The sequence below is a fragment of the Budorcas taxicolor genome, chromosome 8, assembly GCF_023091745.1.
Source record: "Budorcas taxicolor isolate Tak-1 chromosome 8, Takin1.1, whole genome shotgun sequence".
NCBI classification, from domain to species: domain Eukaryota; kingdom Metazoa; phylum Chordata; class Mammalia; order Artiodactyla; family Bovidae; genus Budorcas; species Budorcas taxicolor.
In genome coordinates, this window is record NC_068917.1 from 78,754,259 (window position 1) to 78,777,611 (window position 23,353).

Here is a 23,353-nt window from a genome sequence, read left to right on the forward strand (position 1 = left end):
TGTCCCTTCTCTTTTAATCCTGTATCCAGCCCTTACCTCCTCTTCCCCTTAGTCCCTCCACCCCAATGCAAAGCTATGCCTCCTCTTCCTCCTCCTGTCCTTTCCAAGAAGCTGGGACCAGCAAAGGGTGGAGGCAAGCTGCTAAGTTTAGTGCCCTTGGCCCCTTGAAGAATTTCCCACTCTGTGTCTGGAGATTTCAACCCTCCTGTCCTGCTCTCTATGTGAAATGTAACCTGAGTCATAACTCAATAATCCAGCCCTTATCAGGTTGTTTCAAGGATGCCGTCTGCAACCTTGTGCTCTGTGACCAGCTACCTACCCTCTATGGGGCAGGCCTACTCTTGGGACAGGGACTCACACTTCCCTGGGCATCTTCCTGCTGCACCAATCAGAAGGGACCATCAGTTCCCAGAATAGGGACTAATTCCCTCCCAGGCTGAACGACTTGAGCTTCTCCTCATGCTCCTGTCCAGGTTAAGGCTCAGAGGTCCTTCCCTGGAGTCTGTTTTGTGGATATTCAGGAAGTCTGAGTATCCTGAGGATTCTGAGGTTTAAGTCCAGGGTTGGACCAGGGTGCTCCACTTTGGTCAGGGTTCTTGATGCAGACATTGTGAGGAAATGCCTCAAGAGCCTACGTCCATTCTTGAGGGTGGCCACAACCCAGAGGTCACTCATCTTGGAATTTCTAATACCAGAGGCCTTACAGTCTTTTACCCACCCTCCAGTCTGGACTTGTGCCCCAGAGCTTGGTGCAGCCACTAAGGCACCATCATCTTGTCACAAATCTTCATCAGCTGGCTGTCTGTCACACACCGTGTAGTCTTTCCCAGACCAGTCAGTCCAGAGGGCTTGGAAGGAAGAAACCAAGTCTTCCAGATATGTACCCATCTCTCCCCTCTGGCTTCTCCAAAGACAGGGCCAGCTATAGCCTGCTATGGCAGGGTTGGCCCCAGGCTAAAAGCCAGCTCTGCCCTCACTCAGAAACTGAGCTTTCTCTTTAGCTTAATTCTTGGTGCCCTCCCTGATGCTGGGGCGAGTCCCTAATTGAAAGCAGGTCCCCTAGGAGTCCCTGACCCTTCATCGCTTTAGGAACTAGTGGATTTCAGGCCAACTAGATGACAAGACAGACAAGGAAGGTAGGGAGCAGGGGCCACTAGGTTCTCCTAGGGAGGTAACATGTGGGGGACTGATGCCAAGAATCTTTGTACTTCATTTATTTATTTATTGGCTGTGCCACACTGGCATGCAGGATCTTAGTTTCCCAACCTGGGATGGAACCTGTGCTCTCTATGGTGGGAGTACACAATCTTAACCACTGGACCATCAGGGGATTCTCTGATGTCAATTATCTTTAAACTTGGGATCAGACTGGAGGAGCCAGTAGCTGGGGTGTTAACTGTAGGAAAGACCTTCAACAGTTCTAAGTCATTCCCCTATGGCAGGCTGACAGTACAGCTTCTATGAATCTTTCCCTCCTCTCACAGCCTACTTCCTACAACTATGGACTTGAAAAATATTTTAGATCCTCTCCCAGGAGAAGATTCTTCAGAGACTTGGCAAAGTCCTGTCTAGGAGGAAGGTGGCAGCAGAAAGCTGGGGTTGTGAGAATTTAGGGATGCGGGGATCAGGTTGGGAGGAGGACCAGGTCAGGATTATTCAGTTCCCTCCAGACAAGACACTCAGAGTGATGAGTGTGTGTGTGGCGGGGTGAGGGATTAGGTGGTGGAAGGCAGTCATTGATAGTAAGGGGAGGTTGATTCTGATGAGGGACCCTTAGGAGTAATGGGAACCTGTACACGGAGGGGCACTCTATCAGGGAGAGAGGCCCTGTCAGTAAGGAAACAGCCGGCGTGGAGAGGGGCTCCCAGCCCGAATGGCGGCAGCGGCGGCAGAGTCAGGAGGGCAGCACGGTGGCTCGGGTTTAAATCTTTAATGCACCGGCTGGCTGAGCAGTGGCGGCAGGGGTGCGGCGGGGGAGGCTGCGGCCGGAGCGCTGGGGAGCAGTGCCCAGGCCGTTTGACAGACAGCTCATCAGGCCCCGCAGAGGCTCCAGCTTCTGCTCCCGAGGGTGCGCCGAGCTGTGGGGCGACCCGACACTGGCATGAGATGGGGCGGGGGCTCCCAGCTTCCCCCCGATCGGTTCTCCCGGAGTGAGCTTCGCCCATTCCCCGGGCAGGTCCGCGGTATCGCAGCCCCCTCACCTCCGCTCCCTTCGCCACATGCGCAGCCAGGGGAAAAAGTAGAAGCAGCCCCAGTAGATCCTGCAAAGAGAAGGTAGAGCCGGGCGGGGCGGAGTGGGGCTGACCCCACAGACTCCGCCCCTTGGACGCCTGGCTCCTCTCTTGGAAGGCTTCGCCCCGCCCCCTAGAGGCGGTTCTCGATAGCCCACGCCCCTAAGAGGCCCCACCCCTCCCGCTTCTCCCGCCCCCAAAGAACACGCGCCCTCCCAACCCCCCAACCCCGGAGCGGCTTAGGTTCCTCCTCCGCAGAACCCCGCCTCCACTCACTCCTCCTCCGCCTCCAGCGCCACCTCGTATCTCCTCAATCCCGACATGTCCTGGGTTCCGAACGTCTCCTGGGGAGCGGCATGATTGGATCAAGAATTCCCCAACCCCAGATCCCCTTCTCTGTCATTCTGTGGACAAGACTGACTTGTTCTCGGGTAATATGAGACAGGTGCCCTGGGAAGACTCGGGACGGGGCTGAAGATCTGGGAAGCACTAGACATTAAGGGATTGGGAGATCGGTCACCTCGGGGGCATGGGGCATTTAGGTAGATAGGGCTTGGAGGTCATAGGGCCGGGATATTTGGGGCCCCGGGTGAGGATTTTCGGGGGATAGGGTCACCTGCAGGGGGGCTGAGGGGTCGGCGCAGCCTAAACGCCCACCCTCCCTGGCTCCACCCCGGAAGCAGACCTTTACGTTACGTCACAGTGACAGCGTCACGCTCTAGGGGTGGGGCTTACCTATTACCCGGAAGGGGCGGAGCCATAGCATCTCTTCGGGGGAGGCGGAGACCAGATGTCACACTAGGAGGTGGAGCCAGAGCCTATGTCTAAAGCTGGGAGGGGGTGGTGTGGGGAGTCGGTATTTATTATTAAGGTGCAGGGCACAGAGCCCTCTTTTATAAGGATGGAGCCAGATTTTGGAGCTCCACCCTGGGAAGACAGAGACCTCAGCACCAGGCAGCAAGAAAAGAGCTTTGGGACGCTGTCCTGTACTGTTTTACCAATCCCCTTTCCTCTCCATCTTGGCTTCTGCTCTGACAATTGCCTGTCTTGTCTGACTCATTCTATATATATGGTACTGGGCAAAGGAGGAATAGGTCTCCAGAGAGGGCCCAGTTTAGACAGGCCAGGCTCTAGGAATACTTGTTGGTTGAGTGGCACGGGTCAACAGCCCTTCCTCTCTGAACTGAGACCTCGTTTCCTGAGATTTTTGTTCCTGCAGTCATAACCAATATTTATTTAGTGACTGCTCTGTGCTGGGTAATGTGTGTGGATATGAGGAAACAGCAGTAAAGAGGACAGGCACAGATTCTGCCCTCAGAGAGCTTATCATCTGGGTTGGACCTGCACAGGGTGGGGTGGGAGTGGGGGTCAAAAGAGACAATAAAATCACATAGAGGAAGCTAACTGGCTGGGGGCTGTAGAGGCTATTCGACTAAAGGCAGGAAAGAGCAATTAACTTAGTGTGGAAGTTGGAAATAGCTGCCCTAGTTGGTCTGGGGAGTCTGGGAGAGAGCCTTGTGGCTGGACAGTATGGGAGAAAATGACCAGAAATGAATGAAGTAAAAGTTCCCTTAAGCTGAAGTGTGGAGAATGAATTCACCTCTCTTCTTCCCACCACCCCACACTCTTTTTGCCCTCTTGTACCTATCTTCCCCTCTTGGACTACGTACAGACAGGTGACAGATAAATCCATTGATGCCAGTTGGAAGCATGCAGTCTGGGCGTGGAGAAGCTGTGCCTTTACCACACTCATCCTTACTAATACTTGCTCTTACATCCACAGTGACACTCCTTCCCGCGCAGCCAAGTCATGTCTGCAGGAGGCCTGGTCCCCGCTGCTTTGGTGATTCGAATCCCTTCACTCAGATGCAGGGCTCTGTCTATTGTATAATAATTTGGCCTTTAGGCCAAATTAGGGAGACACTACATCTTTGGAATATCCCAACTAATACAAGTTCTTTGTTATTTGTGAGCCCTTTGGGTCACACCTGAATTTATGCTAAGAGATGAGGTGACTTGGGATAGAGGCTGGTCAGCAGAAAGACCAACCATATCATTGCAGAATTGAGGCTTTGAGCCAACCTGGCTGGGGAGATTGAGTTATGTCACCAACAATTCATTCTTGCCTATGTTTGAAATCTCAATAAAAATTCTGGACATCAAAGTTTGTGACCTTCCTGGTTGGTGAACACGTACTGTTGGCGAACAGGTACTGGGAGGGTGATGTGGCCTTTGTGTCTCCATGGGGAAAGGGCATGGGAGATCTGCATTGAAATCCTCCTTGTGTGTCTTTCCATTTGGATATTCCTGATTTATATTCAGTTCAGTTCAGTTGCTCAGTCGTGTCCCACTGTTTGCGACCCCATGAACTGCAGCACGCCAGGCCTCCCTGCCCACCACCAACTCCTGGAGTCCACCCAAACTCATGTCCATCGAGTCGGTGATGCTATCCAACCTCTGTCTTCCCCTTCTCCTCCTGCCCTCAATCTTTCCCAGCATCAGGGTCTTTTCCAATGAGTCAGCTCTTTGCATCAGGTGGCCAAAGTACTGGAGTTTCAGCTTCAACATCAGTCCTACCAATGAACACCCAGGACTGATCTCCTTTAGGATGGACTGGTTGGATCTTCTTGCAGTCCAAGGGACTCTCAAGAGTCTTCTCCAACACCACAGTTCAAAAGCATCAGTTTTTTTCGGCTCAACATTCAGAAAACTAAGATCATGGCATCGGGTTCCATTCAGTTCAGTTCAGTTCGGTCACTCAGTCGTGTCCGACTCTTTGCCACCCCATGAATCACAGCATGCCAGGCTTCCCTGTCCATCACCAACTCCCGGAGTTCACTCAGACTCACGTCCATTGAGTCAGCGATGCCATCCAGCCATCTCATCCTCTGTCGTCCCCTTCTCCTCCTGCCTCCAATCCCTCCCAGCATCAGAGTCTTTTCCAATGAGTCATCTCTTCACATGAGGTGGCCAGAGTACTGGAGTTTCAGCTTTAGCATCATTCCTTTCAAAGAAATCCCAGGGCTGAACTCTCAGAATGGACTGGTTGGATCTCCTTGCAGTCTAAGGGACTCTCAAGAGTCTTCTCCAACACCACAGTTCAAAAGTATCAATTCTTCAGCGCTCAGCCTTCTTCATAGTCCAACTCTTACATCCATACATGACTACTGGAAAAACAATAGCTTTGACTATTGCTTCCTGGCAAATAGATGGGGAAACAGTGGAAACAGTGGCTGACTATTTTTCTGGGCTCCAAATCACTGCAGATGGTGATTGCAGCCGTGAAATTAAAAGATGCTTACTTGGAAGGAAAGTTATGACCAACCTAGACAGCATATTAAAAAGCAGAGACATTACTTTGTCAACAAAGGTCCATCTAGTCAAGGCTATGGTTTTTCCAGTGGTCATGTATGGATGTGAGAGTTGGACTGTGAAGAAAGCTGAGCACCGAAGAATTGATGCTTTTGACCTGTGGTGTTGGAGGAGACTCTTGAGAGTCCTGCTTTATTAAAAACTAGTTATGAGTATAGAACTTCTGAGTTCTACAAGTCATTCTAGTGAACTCTCGGATCTGAGTTTGAGAAACTCCTGGACTTGTAGCTAGTTAGTCAGAAATGCAGGTGGCCTGAGGACCTCACTTGTTGCTGGCATCTCAAGCAAGCTTGTTGGGATTGTGCCCTTAAACCTGTGGAATCTAATGCTAGATCTGGCTGGTTCATGTCTAATTGAATAGCAGTTGAAAGAGCTCCTGGGCTTCCCTAGTGGCTCAGCGGTAAATAATCCATCTGCCATTGCAGGAGACACAGGTTTGGTTCTTGGGTCGGGAAGATCCCCTGGAGAAGGAAAAGGCAGCCCACTCCAGTATTCTTGCCTGGGAAATCCCATGGACAGAGGAGCCTGGTGGGCTACAGTCCATGGGGTCACAAAAACTCAGACAGGACTTAGCAACTAAACAACAAGAATTGCTAGCAGAATACCTTTCCACTGAATACACTCCCCACTCTCTCCATCTGTCTGGGTGAGCCTCTTTTCCCTTTCATAATTTGCTGTTCCCATAGCTTCCCTGTTCCCATTTCCCACTGCTTGTCTTTAGCTCTGAGAATCTCAACATGCAACTTTTTGGACAAGGGAAGGGGACTGAATTGCCCTATTAGGGGAAGGTTTGCAGTGTCATCCTCTTGCAGGCATTTGAAAATCAATTTTTTTCTTTTAATTTATTTATTTTGGCTGCATTGTGCAGCATGTGGGACCTTAGTTCCTGATCAGAATCAAACCTGCGTTCCTGCCTTGGAAGCTCAGAGTCTTAACCACTGGACCACCAAAAAAGTCTCTTGAACTTCAGTTTTAAAGCTAAGGGTCAGGGCTTAGTTCAGAATTAGAGATCAGAGCAAGAGGGTTGCCTCCCTCTTTCTCAGGTTTCTGCTCACTCCTACCTCTTCTCTGCGGTCCTAAGATTACTGGAGTGGGAAAGATGGCACCCAGCTGGTCCCCTGGATTCCCTGAGGACAATCACAAGTAGCAGGTTAAGCCTGGAGAAAGTCTCCTCCCAGGTGTCCCTAAGCCCATCACAGTGCCTACACATCCATTGTCTGAGACATATTCCTCTCTTGGCTGAGCAGGGCTAAAGCAAAGGTTCTTTGGAAGCAGGTCTAGGTCTCGGGGCCCTAGGCTCTACCTCCTGGCCCAGCCAGTACTGTCCCTCTCCCCCACTATTTCCCTAGGCTCCAAGCTGAGCCTAGGCAGCGGAAGGAGCATAAGGGCAACTTGACTTAGAACACCCCCTTCTGCCATGACTTCCCTATCCTCGGAATTGGGAGGGGATTTCTGAGGAGAGGGGCTGGTCGATTCACAGAGACACAAGAAAACTAGAGATGAAGATGGGGAGCAAGTGTTTCCCTAACCTGATCAGAGGGACCCAAGAGACAGACCAGAAGAGGAGACCTCTCAGGAGACACCAATTGTGGAGTGCTGTTTTGTTTCCCATTCCCAGCCCTAAAGCATATGTTGTGAAAAACCTAACTGTGGGCCCATTTTTGTCTTTCCGTCATCCATCCATCCATCCATATGTCTGTATGTCTCCCCATCTTTGTCTCTTTATTCGCCCATCTTGCCTTTCATCTATCTTTTCACATCTTCATCTTCATTTATTCATTTGTATGTTTAAACACTGGAAGGACTGATGCTGAAACTGAAACTCCAATACTTTGTCCACCTGATGTGAAGAGCCAACTCATTGGAAAAGACCCTGATGCTGGTAAAGATTGAGGGCAGGAGGAGAAGAGGGTGACACAGGATGACATGGTTGGATGGCATCACTGATTCAATGGACATGAGCTTGAGCAAACTCTATGAGGTCATGAAGGACAGAGAGGCCTGGTGTGCTGCAGTCCATGGGATTGCAGAGTTGGACACGGCTTAGTGGCTGAACAACAACAACAATATTTAACCATTATCCATCTATTAGTACATTCATTCATTTATCAAGTTATGGTAATTAATGTTTGTTGATACTTAAGTGCCATGCACCATGCTAAATGCTTTAAAATAATTTTCTCATGGCAGATCTCTGAAGTAGAATGCTGTAAGTGATATTTTGGGTCATGCAGACATTTTTCTATACTCCTTTTTCTGTCTTCTTTAGAGAATTTCCCTCTCACTTCATGTGGTCCTGGTGGCTTTATCAGTCATAGTGTTCTGATCAGAGTAACTCATTGCCTGGCCACTGTAATATATTGAAGAACTGAGTTTATGTCACAAGCACAGTTCAAAGCTTTGCATGAGATTTGATGTTAGGAGAAAGAGAGCCTGTATTTTGGATCACTTACTGTTACAGATTTAGATCTGAGGCTTTCAGTGGCCATATTTTCTTCTGCTAGAAGATAACTTGTTTATAATAGGAATAAGGCCCCCACATAAAAAGGATTAGAGAGAAATCAGGTTAAAAGATGGAGATAATATCTTTTGAATCCCTGGGTCCAACCAGGGCTGAAGTAGACTGAATCTTAATCTGTGATATGACATATTTAATTTTTTGCTTAAGCTACCTTAAGTTGGGTTTTGTCATTTTCAACAGAAAAAGCCCTGGATAATGATCATTGTACTATTATCCCCATTTTACAGATGAGGAACTAAGACGCAGAAACTAACTTGCCCAATGTTTCACTGCTTATAAATGGCAGAAAACTGGTACCTATTTAGAGAAAAAGTCTGATATACTGCCTATATATGTCTGTCCATCTGTTTGTTCATCCATCCATCTATTGATCTATCCCATTTATTTATTTATCTGGTCACCCTTCAATGCTAAGACACCAAGGGCAATAAGACTTGTTAACTTCCATTTGAGGCTGGGTTTGGATCAGAGGTTAGCAAACCTTTTTGATAAAGGTCTAGATAATAAATAAGGTTTTACAGGCTGTACTGTCTCTGTAGCCCCAAAGTAGCCATAGACAATACGTAAATGATTAGGCATGACTGTATTCCAATAAAGCTTTATTTACAAAAACAGGCAGCAGGCTGGCTGGGCCATAGCTTGCCAATCCCTGATCTGGATCAATGGGGAAGATGCATACATTCTGTCATTGTTGGGAACATGAGTAAGGAATGGAAACCTATATCCCTTGCATTTGCCATTACTCATGTAGTGGAAACAACAGAATTTTTTACTCAAACTCTTGTGTTTGAATCCAGTTTTAGAACCCTGGACAGTCAAGGAAATGGGATCTGTAAAATGGGAATAATTTGTATCTTGTGAGGTAGTCCATGTGCCTGGCTCACCGTGAGTGGGTGTTCAGTGGTGCTTAGGTCCATCCCCCCTTCTCATTTATCACCTCCCATGAATTACCAATATCAGAAGGCCTCTCTGTTTTTAGGGTGTCTGCAATGCAGTGGGGTTCGTTTAGTCTGGCTTGCTGAACTCAGGAGCTTCTAAGAACGAGCTCTCATGCAAATTATATAGATTAAGCTCTTGCATACTCCAAATTTCTTTTTAGTAGCTCTACCTCAACTATTTAAAATAAATAATTTTATTTATTAATTTATGTATGGCTGTGATGGGTCTTCCCTGTTGCACTTGCTGTTTTCTAGTTGTGGCAAGTGGAGGCTACTCGTCACTGTGGTGCACTGGCTTCCTATTGCCGTGGCTTCTCTCCTTGCGGACCCCAGGCTCTAGGAGCATGGGCTCAGTTGTGCCTCACGGGCTTAGCTGCCCAGTGGCTTGTGGGATCTTTCCAGATCAGGGATCAAACCAGTGTCTCCTGTATTGGCAGGCAGACTCTTTACCACTGAGCCACCAGGGAAGCCCCTACCCCATCTCTTATCTGCACTGTTCCAAAACTATAACCAGCCTGCCAGTGCCTAGCAAAACAAAAGGCTGTCTAGTCAACAGTCCCCATTAGGACTTCCCTGGTCATCTAGTGGTTAAGAATCCACCTGCCAATGCACGGGACACAGGTTCAATCCCTGGTCTGGGAGGATCCCACATGCTGCGGGGCGGCTAAGCCCATGTGCTGCAACTACTGAGCCTGCACATCTAGAACCTGTGCTCTGCAACCAGAGAAGCCACAGCAATGGGAAGCGTGAGCTCCACAACTAGAGAGTAGCCCCCACTCACCACAACTAGAGAAGGCCCACGGACGGCAAGGAAGACCCAGCGAGAGCCAAAAATAAAATAAATTAATTAATTAAAAAGAAATACCTTCTTTTATTAAGCCCACAATTCAGGTTATTACCCTGTTTCCCTGGTAGCTTTTTAACCTTTTCCTTCCAAACAAATACCCTTCTCTGAGAGGAAAGATTATGTCCATGTGTGTTTCTGTGCCTGCTCCCATGACAGTGTGTGTGTGTAGTAATGTATCTGTGTCTATATGTGCCCTTGTGTCCATCCTGTGATTATGTACTTAAGTGTCTGTGGTGTGTCCTTGATAGATGTGAGTGGTTGGCTGTGTGACTGATTATGTCCCTGTATATGTGTGGGGGTATGGACATATGCATGTGGGTAAAGGTGACCCACCTGTGTGTTCATGTGTATGTGTGTGTACGCGCGCACGCACACACGCACACACACACACAGAGAGCAGGCGTAAAATGTTAACCAGACGAACTGTTTAATCCATCTATTGACCTCACATGGCCTGTAGAGGGCATCAGTGCATAGGGAAATGGGGAGTGAGGCTCCTGGCCTGAGTGCCAGCCTCCTGGCGCCTGCAGAGGGCGTCTTGTGTACAGAGAAAATGAAATGTGTGGCTGGTGGAAGTGGGGCTCTAGCCTGAGGAGCCTGAACCCTCTTTATGCCAGAAAGAAGCTGGAAATGAGCAAGAAATCAGATGACTCAGCTTCTGGAAATCCCCGATCCTAGGAAGGGGTCTGCTTCACTGCTCCACCCTTATTCTCCAATCCCTCTATCCCTACCCAGAGGGTCCTGGCCCAGCCTACAGGGCAGAGGTGGCCCTTAAGTTCAAGTGTGGGTAGTTGTTGCACAGGACTTCTGGAGGTGACAGTACATCAGAAGGGGAAGGGAGTCTTGAGCAATCGAGCACCCTCCTCCCTTGACTCCTGCCCTCGGGAGCTTCATGTAAAGCCCCGACCAGGATTTCCTGAACACCCGCTCTCTTTCATTTTCTGTAGTTTTGGCCACTCTGGGCCCTAGTGTTTCTGGGCTTGAACTGAGCTTTCTCAGGAGAAGTGCGGGAGACAAGGGTCTCTGAAATCAAGCAGAAGGTGGCCTGTGTGGCTGGTGATGGTGTCCAGAGCCAAGAAATAAGCAGCAGCAGCAGAAGCTCTCATGTTGCCCTTGAAGAAGCAAAATGCCATGTTGTGAAGAGGGCCATGGAGCAGGGAATTGCAGGCAGTTCTAGGAACTCAGGGCTTCTGTCCTAAAACCACAACCGTCAACACCCAGTGAATTTGGAAGAGAATTTCTGAGATGAGATGGCAGCCTGGCTGACACCTGAGATCAGCCTGATGAGACCCCGAGCAGAAGACCCAGTTAACCTGTACCTGACCGTTGGCCCACAGAAACTGTGAGACAATACATTTGGGCTGCTTGAAGCTGCTAAATTTGTGGTGATTTGTTACACAGCAGCAGAAAACTAATATAAGAAAGAAATAATAAATTCTAGTTAAGCCCTAGGACTAGTTCCAGAACTACTGACTACAGCTTTTATTCATACTTCCTTCCTGGCTGTGTAATTCCTTATTTCTTTAACTGACTCCTATTTTCTTTCATCCCCCTTTATTCCATTCTTTTTTTTTAAAATGAGAGGTTTATTTCATTTATTTGTTTATTTCCCTATTTATTTACTCTGTTTTTGGCTGTGCTGGGTCTTCGTTGCTGCGTGTAGACTTTCTCTGGTTGTGGCAAGTGGGGGCTACTCTCTGGCTGGCGTGCATGGCTTTCTCGTGGTGGTGGCTTCTCTTGTTGTGGAGCACCGGCCCGAGGGACCATGGGCTCAGGAGTTGTGGTGCACGGGCTTAGTTGCCCCCTGGCATGGGGAATCGTCCTGGAGCAGGGGTTGAACTGGTGTACCCTTCATTGGCAGGTGGATTCTTTTATTTTTATTTTTGCCACTTTATTTTTTTAATTGAAGGATATTTGCTTTGCAGAATTTTGCAGTTTTCTGGCATACATCAACAAGAATTAGCCATAGGTACACTCATGGCCCCTCCCTCCTGAACCTCCTTTCCATCTCCCTCCCCATCCCACCCTTCTAGATGGTAGGTTGACTCTTTTTTTAAAAAAAATATAAATTTATTTATTTTAATTGGAGGCTAATTACTTTACAATATTGTATTGGTTTTGCCATACATCAACATGAATCCGCCACGGGTCTACTCATGTTCCCCATCCTGAACCCCCTTCCCTGTAGGTTGACTCTTAACCACTGAACCACCAGAGAAGTTCTATTCCATTCGTGAATACAAGTTGTTGTGGTGATATTACTACCACTCACCAAGATTCTGGTTTGCCTCCCCTCCTGGCAATGGCTCCCTTAAAGTTGGGCATGGGTGTATGACCCACTTTAGCTGGTGAAATGTGTACAGAAATGGTGTGTGTCATTTGTGGACAGGAGCATTTAAGGAAGGGTTCCCCTTGCTGTCTTGCCTGGCTGGAGTCATCATGGAAACATGTGTTGATCTGAAAGAACCTGCCAAGGGATTGAAGCAGCCTGGAATGTTGAGCTGAGCCACCACATGGAGCACAGCTGTACTAGAGATTGCCTAGACCCACCGCAGGCCTGGTATGTAGGTGGAATAGAATTTTGTTGTGTTCAGCCACTCAGATTTAGATGTCATTTGTTATTGCAGCATCACCCAGCCTGTCCTGGCCAATCAGGTGTGCTGCCGGTGATCACCATGTGTTGTAGAATAGGGAGATGAGATTATAACAAAACTAGAGGACGGATGGATGTCATTCTGAGTTCTTGGATTTAGATTTGGCTTTTGCTGTAGGATGAATTGTGTCCTGTGACCCCAAGAATTCATATGTTGAAACCCTAAGCCTCAATGTGATGGTGTCTAGAGAGAGGGTCTTTTAAGGAGTAATTTAGGTTAAATGGAATCATAAGGGTAGGGCTCTAGTCTTATAGGACTGTGGCCTTCAAAGAAGAGGAGGAAAGAGACAGATATCTGCCCTGTGATGACATAGTAAGAAGGTGGGCATTGCACGCCAGGAAGAGAGCTCCCAAGAGAAACCTACAGTGCTGGCACCTTGATATTGAATGTCTAACCTCCAAAACGGTGAGAGAATAAATGTTGTTTAAGCCGTTCAGTCCATGGTATTTTATTATGGCAGCCCAAGCTAAGACAGATGTGGCAATTGCCAAGGTGCTGAAGAGTCTATCTTTGGGGATCAGTGCATCTTTTTGGTCGTATAGACAAAAATGATCTTACATTAGATGATACCCTTAAAATGTTAAGTCTAGGGTTTGGGAAGAAGGATGCATGTTGTTGTTGGAAAGCCATAGGATGAACTATTGAGATATTTATCTTTTTTTTTTTTTCCCACTGCCCACAATCTTAACCCCTTTGTATGTTTGAGGGATTTCCTATTATATTAGTCTCAGTTTTCAATAGAGTTTATCTTCCACTGTAGACTCCCCAAAAGATTACATTAGGCTCCCTGAAGCCCAAGATAGTATGTCTTGCTTGCTGTTGTACCACCAGCACCTAGAACAGTGCCTGGTATGAATAAATATTCTGAGTTCCAGACAGTGGTGTGGCATCACTTTAGACACAAGGGTTCACCAGGGCTGGGGCTCTATGTCATGGCAGTCTTTAAATCACACTACATTAACAGATACTCTGACCCTAAGGGGACTCATTGATCCTCTTAGGGCTGCCACGCCAGGAGGTGCCATTTATATGGGCTACTTGCAAAAATGGTGTCCTTGTAGCAGCACATTGCTCCCGTCCTGCCTGACAGGCTGGGCTATTTCTGACAGGCATAGTATTTCCCAAGAGGAATGGTGTCCTGATAGTAATGAGGGAACCTTGACATGAATGGAGGTCTTGTCAGCAATGGGGACACCAATATATATGGGATATCTGCCAGGATTCCTTAATTGATAAAGGGCTTTACAGTGCTGGGCCCCTACAGGTAGGAAGGGGTGCCTTCCTCTTGGGGGAGGATCCTTGAAATCATGGTCTGACAGGTATGAGGTTGGCACAGTGATAGAGGTTTTGATGGTGATGGGTCCAGATTTCCAGTGAGTGCAATTCTGAGATCCAGAACTGTGGGAAGGTGGGGTGGGGTGGGTCCTGTTATCTGGCAGGGCAGTGTTGAAGCTTCTAGGGTTATAGCCATCCTACTTTGGCTGGACTACTTTGCAGGGCAGCCCACATCTGCTTCCCCTTTGAGCCATGGAAGATTCAATGGTCCTAGGGATAGAAGTGGGGTGGGAGATCTGACTTCCCCATCCACTCTGATCCTCAGACTCCACCCTTACCTTTGTCCTCCTCCCCATCCTGCCCATGCCTTCAGGAGATGGAAGTAACTGTCAGAGTGGCTTCTTCAGGAGTCTGATCCCACCCCTGCAGCCCCCAGATGCTCTGCCCTGCAGGGGTTCCAGCAAGACTGGATTAGAGGCCCCCGAGAGGCCTACTCCTTCCAGAAGTCCTGCCCACCAAACCCCTAGACAGGCTCCTATCCCTGCCCTCTGGGTCCCAGCCCTGCCCTCCATTCCCGCTTTCATTTCAATGTTACCAGGTCCTGGCCTCTGCTACGCCCCTGGGAATGGAGGTAAGAAAATAGGCATAGTTGTAGCCTAAGCCCCTTCTCCACTCTCCACTCTTGGGAAAACTGAGGCCTGAGCAGACCTGGAGAACCTGTGCCCACTTTCTCCTGGATGCTCAGGGGAGGCTCCCCTTCTGCTGGAGAGGTCGGCCCAGGAGGCCTCCAAGGGGCATATCTGTGTCTGAGCTCTAGCACTGGAATCCTGCCCAAGGTCTCCAGCTTCTTCTGTCCTTTTCAAAATAAAATATTTATTTGGCTGTGCCAAGTCTTAGTTGCAGCACCCAGGATCTTTAGTTGTGACCTGCAAACTCAGTTGCGGCATATGGAATCTAGTTCCCTGACCAGGGATCAAACCTGGGTCCCCTGCATTGGGAGCATGGAGTCTTAGCCACAGGACCAGCTACTTCTTTTGTGTTTTCCCAGCTCTTCCTAGGAAGCCAAGCCTTTCCATCCAATCTGGCCATCCCAGCTGCCAGCCCTCAGCTCAAGTGATACCTGCCAGGCAGACTTGGACTGCAGTCGCAGCTTTACTACTCACTAGTCGAATGGACTCGAGAGCTCATTCTACCTCTCTGTGCCTCAGTCTCCTCCTATATAGAATGGGATGAGGGATCTCACCTCATAGGGTTGTTTGAGGATGCAGTGATAATGTACATAAAGGACTCAGCTTGGAGTCTGGCCCAAAGCCAGCCCTCAAAGCAGTGGCTCTCATGTTCTCTGAGGGCCCCTTCCTCAGACCTGCCCCTGCTGTATTATTGCCCATTTTTTACTTAGGAGGTGAGTCACGTCAGCGAGGTGGTATGTGTGGGAGCTAAGAGTACAGATTCTGGAGCTGAACTGCCCAGCTGGGATCCCCCAGCTCTGCCAATTTACTGCCTGTGCAGCGTGGATAAGTTACTTAACCTCTGCACCTCAGTTACCCCAGCTACAACTTAAGAATGATACCAGCACTTGAAGAGCAGTGTCTAGTACTTAGTAAGCACTAGGGGTGTTTTAGTTAGTACTACCAAGCCAAGTCCTCCCACGTGGACAAAGAAAGTCTCAGGGACCATCGAGAAAGTTCTCTGACCAGAAAAGTGCCTGTTTATTACGGCAGAGAGGCTCTTGGAGGAAACTCCCCACTTGGGAGTCTTGCTCCCCAGTGAAGTTCTTATTTCCAGGGTTTTCTGTCTGTTTCTGAGTTTCCCGGATGCCAGAGAAGGGGTTATGTGGTGGGGGCTTGCCGAGAAATTGAACATGAGATGTTGAAAATCTGATCAAAACCGTATGGAGCTGGCTCTGAGCAAACACTTAGCCATGTAACAGAGACAGCCCCGCTGTCTGGAGAACTGGATGTGCTCCAGGTGTGAGTGGTGGTGGGGTAATCGTGGGAAAGGGTCAAGTTTAATTCCATTGTTTGATAATCATTTGTGCGCTAGGCCTTGTTCTGTGCCAGGCTCTGGGCAGAACAATGTTGGCAATGGAGATGGACAGGCCCAGTCCTCTTCACTGGCAACTGTTTCATGGAGTTTTTTTTTTTGGCTCTTCTCAGCTTGTGCGGTCTGAGTTCTCCGATCAGGGATTGAACTGGGGTTCCAGCAGTGAAAGAGCCAAGTCCTAAGCCCTGGACTGCCAGGGAACTCCCCTGTGGACAGGAAGCTTTTTGTCCACCATATTCACCATTTGTTTTTGTTGTTCATTCGCTCAGTTGTGTCTGACTCTTGGTGACCCCATGGACTGCAGCACACCAGGCTCCCTTGTCCTTCACTGTCTCCTGGAATTTGCCCAAACTCATGTCCATTGAGTTGATGATGCCATCCAACCATCTCATCCTTTGTCGCCTTCTTCTCCTCCTGCCCTCAGTCTTTCCCAGCGTCAGATTCTTTCCCATACCGTTCACCTCCATATTCACCATGGAAGTGGATAAAAAAGCTGGGAGCTCCTTGAGCAAGAATGTCAGGTCCCTTCAGGGAGATGTAGGCTGCTGGGACCACAGGCCTTCAGGTAGGGAGCTGCCACTCAGTTGCCGGCCTTAAACTCATAGCAAGTATCGTGTTCCTGTGAGAGGAAGGTGTCCACTTAGAGGCAGGCAGCAGGCTCCCATATCCTGGTAAGGGAGCCAGAAGTCCACCCCATCCTTCAGAGAGAGAGCTGGCAGCTTCATCACTGTCATGCAGGCAGGTCGGCAGCTGGCCCTTCAGAACTTTGGGAGAAATAAAGTCTCAGCGTTTGTCAGTGGATCACAGCGAAACAAAACAGGTATTGATTAGAAGAAATCAGATGCTGAGAATTTTGAAGTGGATCTGGACAAGTCACAGACTGCTGGGCTAAGCCCTCCTGTGTCTGGCAGGGAGATAAGGGAAGAAGCCCCAGTGCCCAGGAGGGTTGGTAGCTAGGGATGGGAAAAAGAAGGAGGGAGAAAGCCAGGAGGGAGGGCACTGGCTGGAGGAGAGCTGGGAGGGATTGGGCTTCCTGGAAATTCTTCCTCCTCCAGGTCTCCAGGGTCCAGCAGGGGAGTGTTCAAGCCACTTCACCAGCTTCTGGATTGGTTTCTCTCTTCCCGAACCTCAGGTTCGTTCCTAGAGGGTGGTCCCTGGGTCCCTGGGGAAATGGGGACCTTTCTGAATGTGCATGACTTTGGGGAGCCTGTGTGAGCGTTGGGAGGGTGGATTAGCCTAAAACTCAAATAGTTAGGAATTAAGTCTTTTCTTGGAGTGACTCTTAAAAATTCAGCACCCCCTCCTGTCGCCCACACATGACAGATATGGGGAGGAAGGCCTTGGAGGGGGCAGTGCAGGAAAGGACTTGCCCGGATTTGCACAGTGAGAGGTAGAAACAGGACTGGGGAGTTGTGACCTGTTCCTGTGTCCCCTCCCCCGACAGTGGCAGTATCAGGGAGGTGGTGTGTTTGGGGGGGCTCTGTCCTAGTAACACCTCCTCAGGACTCCTGCCCTCGCCTTCTCTACTCCATCTGTTTATTTTCTCAAGCCTCCAGAAGGAGAGTTTGTATCTGCCCCAGTGGCAGACTGAACTCCGCTTTGCTTCACTGGGAACTGAGGATGTGTGGGGATGTGCCCGGCTCCCACCTGTGTTTGTCCTCTGCCTGCTGTGGTGCAGGGCACAGGTCCAAAGGGATCTTTTGGGCTTCACGGTTGGCTGACTTAATGGATGGGTTAATGGATGGATGGATGAGTTGGTGGGGAACGGGTGGATGGATGGGTGGAGTTCTAATGGATGCAGAGACAGCTAGATGGATGGGTGCATGGATGCATGAATGGATGGGTAGTTTCCCACAGGTAGCAGAGCCAAGTTTCCTGGCTATACCAGTTGTTCTTGCAAACTATCCCTTTTCCACCCACTCCTGTGTCTCCGAGGTTTTTTCAGGTTTTGAACACCCACTCTTAGGAGCAGAGGTGAGAAAGAAGCTGCTGTGCTCTCAGTCCAGTGAGGAGGGCTGGCACAACCCCCTCACCTCTGCTTCCTTCCCCTGTCTGCCCAGGCCTGCCCAGGTGTGCTTTGATTACCAGATGAGGTATATGGTATGGTGGCGGCCTCTGTTCCCAGACGAGGATGCTCAGTGTGGTGTACATCCTGTCATTCCCAACACCAAGAGCACAGACTTGCTGCTTCCTGTCAGACAAGCCCTTAGGGGCCATAGTCAGGAGACCAGCCAGTCTCCCCAGGGGACTTCCCGAGCATGAGGAGGTCATTCCTCCCAGAGGAGCCTTCTGGGATGTTCCACGAGTCAAGAGCTTTCATCTCCCAGAGCTGAGACTCCTTCCCTGCGACTCCACTGGTCTCAGTCCCTGGAGCCCATGTGGCTATGAAGTGGTGGTGGGTGCCCCCAAGCTGAATCTCCCAGCTCTGTGGCTGCTCCTTTTTCTTCCCTCTCCCACTCTGACCTCTGACTCCTAGATCTGCCTGTCAGTATCCCTGAGAAGCAGGGCCCCAGTATTGCCACATGGACCCAGCTGGGGCTGGAACTGGGTTAGACTGAGTGGGCGACAGAGGAGGCTGGTTGGGAGGTGAGATTCTGTTTGGACAGATGGGCCCTCACTCTTGGCTGCTGAGCCTTTTCTTACATATTTATCTGTTCTCCAGATAAACATGCAGCGTGCTGGACACCAGGGAGACAAAGGCAACCAAAATAGATGTGATCCCTGTTCAGGAAGGCGGACAACTAGCAATTATAACTCAGCATCTTGAGTGCTGCAAGAGGAGAGGAGCAGAGGGCCCTGGGAGCTTGGGAGGGAGGGAGGCTTCCTAACCTTATGTGGAGGAGTCAGGGAAGGCTTCCTGGAGGAGGAGTCATCCAGACCCAGATGGGAAGCCAGGCAGGCAGAAGAGAGAGAAGAGTGTTCCAGAGAGTGGGAATGGTGTGGGTGGATGGATCCTCCCCCACCAACCCCCCACCTCCAGCAATAGAGTTGGGCCCCTGCCCCTCCCCTAGCCATGAGAGCTGGTTCCCAACCACTCCCTTCCCTGCCTCCAGCAACAGCAGATCCCTGAGAGACCTGGATGCTTGAGCACTTGTCCTGGAGAGCAAACACTTGGAGGCCTGAGAGAGTTTTGGGTCGTTTAGGGAACTGACACAGGTTTAGTGTTGCTGAGCCTTGGAGTGTGACAGGGCTGTGAGGGGAGAGGATGTGGGGCCTGATCCTGGGAGCTTATCCTGAGAACACAGAGTGTTAGGTAGAACTTGCTCAGGCTGCAGAGTGGAGACGAATCCTGCCATTCTGTCTCCCCTTTCCTATCACAGTCCTCCCCGACAGGCAGCAAACACATGGCAGACAGACAGACTCATGGGGGACCAGCTGGGCTTTATTGGAAACATTGCAATCTTCACCACACACATCCTCGCTCACACTCACACTCACAATGACACTCCTGCCCTGCTGCAGCCAGGCCAGGTCTGATGCAGGGGGGCAGGGGGCCTGGTCTCTCCCTTCTGGTCCTTGGTTCCCCAGGGCTTCAGTGATTCACATTCTGTTTCCGGAACACAGGGCTCTCTCTGGGCTGTCATTGGGTAACTGCTGGAACTCTTCTCTGGGGGAGGAAAGAGAGGCAAGGTCACGGACTGGGGTCTTGGGCAGGGGCTTGGAGGGAGGAGGCAGGGCTGGGGAGGGTCAGGCTTGCCCTGGCAGAGTTCTTCTTCAGTCTCCGGATGATGCGGCCCACCCATGGCTGGTCTGGGGGTGCACAGAGCTCGTGGCCTCTCTGCGTGGTGAACCTGGAGATAAAGGTCAGAGGTCAGAGAAAACAGAGGCCTGGAACCCAGTTTCCCAGCAGGCCCAGGTGGGAAGGACAGCGACTGGGGATCACATCTGGGAACCTATTTCAGGGACTTCCTTGCAGGGGTTTAGCTTGGCAAGGAGAAGAGAGATAAGGAGGTGAGGGTGGGTTTCACCAGGGGCAGATGGGGGATGTGAGGCCAGACAGGCTCCTCCTAAAACTCACACGACGGCAGGCAGCCTGCAGCCATCCTCAAGGAGCAGGTAGCGGTAGGCTCGCACCAGGAATACAGGGATGGGGCGCTGGGTCACAGATAGGCAGCAGTCTTCAGCGTCGTTGGCACCTCCCAGAGCTAGGGTGGGATTAGTGTCAAGATACAGGGATCCTGAGGCGGTCATAGCCCTCACTGGTGTTAAGGACATCTGTCTGGGGGTGGCGGCAGCTGGACCAGATTAATCCTCATCCAGTATGCGCCAATATGGCCCTGCATGTTAAGCTGCTTCAGTCATGTTCGACTCTTTGCAACCCCATGGACTGTAGCCCACCAGGCTCCTCTGTCAGTAGAATTTTCCCGGCAAGAGTACTGGAGTGGGTTGCCATGCCCTTCTTCAGGGGATCTTCCTCACCCAGGGATCAAACCCATGTCTCTTATGTCTCCTACATTGGCAGGCGGGTTCTTTACCACTAGCGCCACCTGTGGTTGCTAAATAAATTGAAGCACTATTTGCCAACAACTGTTTTTCTGAGCCCCACAGATGACTTTCTGCTACCTGGATCACCCCAACTTCTCTCCCAAGTCCTTTTAACTTCCCCACAGGAAGTTAAGATGGAGAATTCATGCTGGTCACAGTGTCCGTGGGGGGATGAATGTGGGGTGGGGAACAGGCTGGGGGTAGGGTAGCAGCAGGAAGATGACATTAGTAGAATTTAGGAATTGTTAAAACTTTTGATCATTTAGCCCTGGCTCAGTGTCTCCCATTCTCCCCACCTTAAGCAAGTATAGACTGTTCTCTCCTGCCTGGGAAACTGAGGCAGCAGGCAATAGAGCCTGCAGAGAGAGAGGGAGTCATAGGCTCCGGATACACCAAGAGACAGACACACACTGGAATTTGGGGGCTCAGGTACACTCCCACTCGCAGGCACAGGGAGCCGCCAGGGTCACTGAAACATGCAACCCTGACTCACAGGGTCCCTCACATCCAGTGGCAAGCAGTCTGTGCTCTAGACATCCCACTCCTTGCTGCCACCAGCCCTGCCCCCGCCCCTGCCAAGCTTTCCCTCAGTCTTACCAGGGGTGACCCAGAGGATCAGCAGGCTGACGGCCAGCAGTGAGGCTGTCTGGAATGCCATGGAGAGTGAGTGGAAGGCTGACTGGCGGCGAGCTGTGAGCTAGTGAATTGGGCAGAGTCCCCGTGAAGTCAAGGCTCAGCTGGCAAGTGCAGGGTGTGAAGGGATCTGGGAACGTGAGTGTGGCAGCCAGAGGAAGCCGGGGCCTCCTTCTATTTATGGCCCGGAACTTTCACTTTCCCCACTCAGAAATCCCCTCCAAGTCCCGTCTGTGGATTCCCCTCTGGCCCCCTCTGTCTAATGGAACCTGACCCTGCCCCCCTCTCCTCTCTCTGTTTTCCTTGGCTTCAGCTCTAAGAACCCACTAAGCAGTCTGTAGTCTGGCTGAAAGCAGGGAACCTTGTGCTGTCAGCTCAAAAGAGAGAGAGAATGAGAGAGTTCACATTGTCACCTATCCAGTGGCATTTGCATCATCAGCCACTGGATTGGCCTCCAGAAGTGATGTTTAGTTTCAAGGGACCACAGTGAGGAGGTGTGCCCCCTTCCCTGGGTTCTTGCCTTTTCCTCACTCTTTTCTCTGTGGTTCTTGTCTCTGGTGCTGGTGGTGGTACAGAAGCCCCCCTGGTGTCCTCAGAACAATGGTGGAGCCGGGAGAGCCTCCCCAGGTCATCACAGTGCCTGCCCATCCATCATCTAGGAACCCACCTCTCCCTCGGGACAAGAGAGTTGAGAAGGAATGTTCCTTGGAAGGAGGCCCAGCACCCATTCCCACATCTCAGGCCCCTGGGGTTCGACCTCCTGACTCAGCAAGCACTGCCCCTTTCTCTAGTCACCATTTTCATGTGCTCAACACCTGGGTCAACAGAACAGCTGGATGGAGCCTGGCCTGGCAGAGCCCCCTTCAGCTTTCCCTTCCTCTGGATCCTGGGAACCAAGAGGGGATTTTTAAGGAGAGGGGGCTGGCCAGCTCATATTCACACAAATCCCCAAATTTCAAGGAATAGACTGATGAGGAACAGGACAAGTGATTTCCCATCCTTAGGAAAGAGACCAGAGATAGACTAGAAAAGAAGGCCTCAAAAGAGAAGTTAATACGTGGGACACCCATTCAGCCATCCTTACTCAAGTCCTGGACTCTCTTTTGGATGGGGGAGTGTTTCCCTCACAAGTTTCTGACTTATTTTTCTTCCTACACTTGATCTTAGCCAAAAGGCAGCAAAGCGATATTATTTTTCTTTTTATCCATTAATAATAAAGCAGTAGTAGTATTTCTGATTGTTTACTGTATGCTAGATTTTGTACCGAGGAGCTTACCACTATTACTTTTGCTTAACTGTCCCAACAAAACTAGGAAGTAGCTATATTATCATATTATTATCGCCTTTAAAAACACATAAAGAATGAGGCTCAGAACACAAGTCACAAGGCAAGTCAGTGTCTTGAACCAGGTATTTTTAAGATTTACACTCTTAAAACATAATTTTTTTATTTTTATTTTTCATTGCACTGGGTCTTCATTGCACACATGCTTTCTCTAATTGTGGCGCGTCGGGGGTTACTCTTCATTGTAGTGTGTGAGCTTCTCATTGCGGTGGCTTCTTGCATTGTGGAGCACAGGTTCTTCAGTAGTTGTGACCCACGGGCTTAGTTGCTCCAGGGCATGTGCAGTCTTCCTGGATCAGGGATTGAATCTGTGTCTCCTGCATTGGCAGGTGGATTCTTATCTGCTGTGCCACCAGGGAAGTCCCTGATTTACGCGCTCTCTCTCTTTTTTGAATTACTTTACTATTTATTTGGCTATGCTAGGGTTTTAGTGGTGGCACCCAGGAATCTTCAATCTTCGTTGTGGCTCGAGGGATTGTGGCATATAGGATCTAGTTCCCAACCAGGGATCGAACTTGGGCCCCCTGCATGGGGAGCATGGAGCCTTCGCCTCTGGACCACCAGGGAAGTCCCAAGATTTACACTCTTTCCTCCCACCCCACACTGCCTGTCTACCACTGATCACAGAGCAGCGCAGGGGAGTGAGGCTCTATAGCTTGCATGCCTAGGTTGGAATTTAGATTCCAGTACTTGCCAGCTGTGTGACCATGTGAAAAGTATCTAGTTTCTGTGTCTTAGCATCCTCATCTGTAAAACAGGAATCCTTCTGAGGATGAGGTAGTCTGAGCAAAAACCTTACTTTAGAGGCTGGTACACAAGAAACACTCAATATTAACCATTATTATTATTCTATTCTTTTATTCATATACCTGTCGATTCATCTATCTAACCATTTTTCCCTGAATCCTTATGGTGGTTCTGATAATTCTCTGTTGTTGCACCCCACTCCAGTCTCCACTCTGCTCTGCTCTGTTCCCTAGAAGGGTGACCTCTACAGACAGTATCACTC

General features: G+C 49.8%; 2 protein-coding genes across 2 annotated transcripts; both read right to left on the reverse strand.

The window, feature by feature from the left end:
- Positions 1-1,231: 1,231 nt before the first annotated feature.
- LOC128052516 (uncharacterized) lies at positions 1,232-2,903 on the reverse strand. The gene is made up of 4 exons (XM_052645089.1): positions 2,848-2,903; positions 2,508-2,575; positions 2,202-2,261; positions 1,232-2,078 (listed from the first exon to the last, which is right to left on the reverse strand). Exons 2-4 carry the CDS (start codon positions 2,552-2,554, stop codon positions 1,922-1,924), a joined length of 264 nt encoding a protein of 87 aa, XP_052501049.1. The 5' UTR covers positions 2,555-2,575; positions 2,848-2,903; the 3' UTR covers positions 1,232-1,921.
- A 16,558-nt stretch (positions 2,904-19,461) lies between these two features.
- CCL19 (C-C motif chemokine ligand 19) lies at positions 19,462-21,024 on the reverse strand. The gene is made up of 4 exons (XM_052645428.1): positions 20,964-21,024; positions 19,900-20,026; positions 19,579-19,672; positions 19,462-19,488 (listed from the first exon to the last, which is right to left on the reverse strand). The coding sequence occupies exons 1-4, from the start codon at positions 21,022-21,024 to the stop codon at positions 19,462-19,464; spliced, it is 309 nt and encodes a 102-aa protein (XP_052501388.1).
- Between the last annotated feature and the right edge of the window lie 2,329 nt (positions 21,025-23,353).

What these genes read in the sequence shown, in the direction of transcription:
- LOC128052516 (XM_052645089.1), bottom strand. Translation starts at nt 2,554, where the DNA reads ATGTCGGGATTGAGGAGATACGAGGTGGCGCTGGAGGCGGAGGAGGA. An exon ending in GCGCTGGAGGCGGAGGAGGA is followed by an intron (nt 2,262 to 2,507) that starts GTGAGTGGAGGC and finishes TTCTCTTTGCAG; the next exon opens with GATCTACTGGGGCTGCTTCT. An exon ending in ATGTGGCGAAGGGAGCGGAG is followed by an intron (nt 2,079 to 2,201) that starts GTGAGGGGGCTG and finishes GTCGCCCCACAG; the next exon opens with CTCGGCGCACCCTCGGGAGC.
- CCL19 (XM_052645428.1), bottom strand. Translation starts at nt 21,024, where the DNA reads ATGGCATTCCAGACAGCCTCACTGCTGGCCGTCAGCCTGCTGATCCTC. An exon ending in GATCCTCTGGGTCACCCCTG is followed by an intron (nt 20,027 to 20,963) that starts GTAAGACTGAGG and finishes ATCCCACCCTAG; the next exon opens with CTCTGGGAGGTGCCAACGAC. An exon ending in TGCAGGCTGCCTGCCGTCGT is followed by an intron (nt 19,673 to 19,899) that starts GTGAGTTTTAGG and finishes CTTTATCTCCAG; the next exon opens with GTTCACCACGCAGAGAGGCC.